Genomic DNA, 4,203 nt, shown 5'->3' on the forward strand with positions numbered 1-4,203 from the left:
CGTTCCCTCTTTTCCTCGCTTTCCTTCGCTTTTAAATAGCTTAAAAGCGCTGTGCGCATTTTACTTTCACGTTTGAATTAGTGGCAGTTCAGCGTCAATTGCTTGAATGCAACAACAAAATACAACATCAAACTCACTTTATACTATATATAAAACATAGAACTTTTATTAACAAAACAAAAAAATACACCATGCTAAAGGGCAGGCTATGCCTAATATAAAATAACAAATAACTTACGTAAAGTTTAAATAGGTATACAAAACTGGAAATAGGCTAAGTAAACGTATAATATATAACCAAATAAATAAGAAATGTAGACCGTTTATTAGCAAAACGAGTAAGAAAGCTTGGAGGCACAGCATATACCTTGCTGTCAAATAAAATAAATAAATGACACAAAGTTTAAATAAAGTAAAAATCAGCAAATAATGTGGAACCGCGGCAAGCCTATTAACCGGTTAAAATGAACATCCCTAACCGCTTTATAAAAGCAGTAAGCCCCGTGAAGCCGTGGTTTACAGTGAATTTATAACAGCTAAGTGGGTTTTTAACAACGCCCCTTAGCTGTTATAAATTCACTGTAAATCACAGCTTCACAGGGCTTATTGCTTTAGTAAACAACTCTTTTTTGAGTGTTGATTTTTATATCTAAAAATGAATTACAATAGGATTTGAACATTTGGACCGAGTTGACACTTGGCATTTTGTACCTGATATATATCCATGAACTGATATCGAATCTAACTGAGATCTGAATCGAATCAAAGGTTTGTGCATCAGAACTGAAGAGAGAAGTCTGTGTCCTAGTTACTGCTATTCAGCGCTGACCAGATCATCTGAATGAGAAGTGAAATGTTTCCATACAGCAGACCTTGTTGTGCGAGATGCCGGCGGAGCAGCGGAATCCAGTGTGTTCCTCCACAGCGGCCCTCATCTCCTCCACGATCAGAGCGCCGACCGTCAAGCACAGCTCCGCACGCGAGGACTGACCGCTGGAGGACAGACGCTCCAGCCACTGCTGCAGGCCCCGGAGCCGCCGCTCCTCTGCACAGACACCAACACACCGCTCGAACGCTCGAGCCTTTCCAATGGAAATAACAAGGGATCTGCTGCCACACACCTTTATCTATCGCTGCGTCCTCACTCGGATCACTGGTGCTGGTCTGTGGAAAGCCTTGAGTGTAGGTGCTTTTCAGCTGCTGCGGCGTAATGTCCTGGACGCTCATGTGCTTCAGTCTGTCCTGCACGCTGCCGGTGAGGTCCATGTATGCCTCATCGATGCTGGCTCTCTCTATGACAGCGAAGCGAGACATCACCTCGATCACCTCCACACTGGCCTCCCTGTAACTGTGCACAGAAACCCTGTCAGATTGCGACGATCTAATTCAACCCAAGAAACCAATGCGATTAAAGGAACAGTACACTCAAAAATGAACATTTGCTGAAAATGTGAGAAATGTAGCATTGCATCACTGTCTCAGCAATGGATGCTCTGCAGTGAATGGGTGCTGTCAGAATGAGAGCTGATTAAAAACATCACAATAACCCACAACAAGTAATTCACACCACTCCAGTCCATCAGCTAACGTCTTGTGAAGCCAAAAGCTGAAACAAAGCCATCATTAAGACGAGTCCTCTATCCATAATATTGCTTTCTCCAGTGAAAAGGTCGTCTCATCTGAATCAGGAGAGAAATATGCACAGATCACGCCAAAACAGCTGTAAACAAAATTGCAGGTGGATTTTGATGTGAGAGCGTTATTATGGATTATAGTCATATTTTAGCCGATTCAAGTTAACGATGGATTCGTTTCTTACAAACACGCAGCTTTTGTCTTCACGAGACGTTAACTGATGGACTGGAGTGGTGTGGATTATTGTGATGTTTTATCAGCTGTTTGGACTCTCATTCTGACGGCACCCATTCACTTCTTGAGCGAGTGATGCAATGCTATATTTCTCCAAATCTGATGAAGAAACAATCTCATCTACATCTCGGATGGCCTGATGGTGAACACATTTTCAGCAAATGTTCATTTTTGATTCCTTTAGTGATCTGAATACACCTATGAAAGACATGTTAGGAGGATTAGTCATCAAGTCAAAAACGACTGTCGTAACAGTCACAAATGCATGAAACCAGCATGAATAGAAAGATTGCATTTCCAACGTGACACGTGCATTTTAAAAGTGTCTCTTTTCCTCATTTTGCACGCCCTACGTTGGGACTGAACAGCGTAATAGGAAGGAGAAATGCACACTTACGGGGTGAGGTCAGCCTTCCCATGAGCCTCTCTGACTCGGGCCACCTGTAGATCAGGACACAGCTTCCTGGCATCATCCGCCCACATGTTCCTGCTGACCCCATGAGCTCTGGCCTCATAACTCACTGCTATAATGCTAACAAAACACATCTTCCGTTTCAGGACACAGATCCAGCTCATTTTTAATAAAGCAAAGGAACCCAGTTTTAATCATCACGACCATTTTCTTGATATTTAAGCACAATTACCAAATGACAGTGCTAGCAATCAGACATGAATAAGTCACATTATGCTTAATTCTGCGGACTCTTGAGACTCAAAACAAATGAGCTATGAATAACCGCAATGAAAATTCACTTTCAGGTTGTTTACTGTGGCATTTTTTTTAGTGCATGTTGAGGTAATGCTAACTTAAGAATGGCATTTCAAGAGAAAGCATTGAAAATATACATATATCTGTAAATATTTTTACAGTCAACATCAACAGAACGTCATTCTCCGTGCAATCTAGGCCAGATTTAGTGCTCTACAATAAATGTGTGCCTGTAAGCCTCTCTAATAAATAAAAGGCAATGTCATTCTGTAACGTTACGTGTCTCACCCTCCGCCTTTCCATGTCTTGTATTGCGCAACAACGCAGGGCTTGTTTTTGAGCTCGGGATTGATTCTTTGCTCCACTTGCACATAGAAGCAATCCATGTCCACCAGCGCGATCACTCTGTCCTCCCCGATATCCATCAGCACAATTATTAACAGTAGTAACAATTATAAGCAGTAACACTGCACGCGCTCTTCTTCTTTCCTCCGAGCATCGCGCGCTGAGGCTGACCACTGCCTCTAGTGGACCAAGACTTGTGTTCCTATTTGATTTAAATTGTTTGTTTTGTTACATTTTTAATGATTTTATATTTTACTCATAATACATCATATTTATAAAGTGTACAGGATAAAATAGCAAAAATAAATTATATATAAAATATAGCTGCAAGCAGCAATCACGGGGCCAAGCACTCCAGAGGCAAAATGAGGAGCTAAGCATGGCATGGAGCATCAGACCAAATGCAACAATGAGTAATAAAAGCAATTTTAGGATGATTGTAATTGAAATGGCTGAAAAATCATAAATACAACCACTAGTAATATGATTAAATGGCTTATCACTTTTGACCAACAGGTGGCGCTGTAATCAAATCATTTTGGTGTGTTCTGTGTGAGGTGACATATTTCTGTTTTTTAGACATCCAGACAGGAAAAACAGAACAAAACAACCCGCTAAAAACATCACACTCTGCTACCAGCAGAAATAGCTGCTTTTATTGAAGGGTTTTGGTTGTAAATCTCCTCGTCCTGATGGCAGCACATCACAGTGTTCTTCTGTCACACAAATGACAAACACCTGTGATTTGCATTCATTGCTGCAGGCCTTAACAGGCCTTTGCATAACTCCCTCTGAGCTTTTGCATTTCCTCAAGAAAGATTTGTTTTGAACTTAGACACACCCTACAAGATTACCCGACTACAATGTTCTTTATTGCTTGGATTACTTTCAGATTACTAAAGATATTACGGCTAATTTTACCAGATGATCCCTCACTGGACGTCCTTCAGAATGCTCACTGTAGAGTGAACGAAGCCATCCTACAAGCTCACAGAAGAACCTGACTGTCTGGTTGATGCCACTTTGAAAATTGGTATGCATCTTCGGCACCATGCCCTGATGATACTCAAAAAGTTTGGAATACAAAAGTTATAAAGCAATTTATAAAAATGCTAATAACTTTTGCATACATTATAATATTGTAATGAGACTGATATACATAGATTCCTTGCATCATGATGAGAACATCGATACCAATGTTGCCATAATTGGCTGAACTTCCTGTCCGCCATTTTGATTCATGTTGAAAACCTACTTTTTCGAACTCCTCCTAGACCGTT

General features: G+C 40.9%; 1 protein-coding gene across 2 annotated transcripts in view; it reads right to left on the minus strand.

Moving 5' to 3' along the window:
* polh (polymerase (DNA directed), eta) overlaps positions 1-3,031 on the minus strand; it is a 13,776-nt gene extending 10,745 nt beyond the window's left edge. Inside the window, exons 1-4 of one of the 2 annotated variants that reach the window (XM_016500346.1) lie at positions 2,867-3,031; positions 2,267-2,401; positions 1,122-1,348; positions 873-1,045 (exon numbers count right to left, since the gene is read on the minus strand). In XM_016500346.1, coding sequence (XP_016355832.1) covers positions 873-1,045; positions 1,122-1,348; positions 2,267-2,401; positions 2,867-3,003 — 672 coding nt within the window. In that variant the 5' untranslated portion in view covers positions 3,004-3,031. The remainder of the gene's footprint in view (positions 1-872; positions 1,046-1,121; positions 1,349-2,266; positions 2,402-2,866) is intronic. The other variant, XM_016500347.1, reaches the window with a different exon arrangement.
* Positions 3,032-4,203: the final 1,172 nt, after the last annotated feature.

The sequence above is a fragment of the Sinocyclocheilus anshuiensis genome, unplaced genomic scaffold, assembly GCF_001515605.1.
Source record: "Sinocyclocheilus anshuiensis isolate Anshui unplaced genomic scaffold, SAMN03320099.WGS_v1.1 scaffold166, whole genome shotgun sequence".
Taxonomy (NCBI): Eukaryota; Metazoa; Chordata; class Actinopteri; order Cypriniformes; family Cyprinidae; genus Sinocyclocheilus; species Sinocyclocheilus anshuiensis.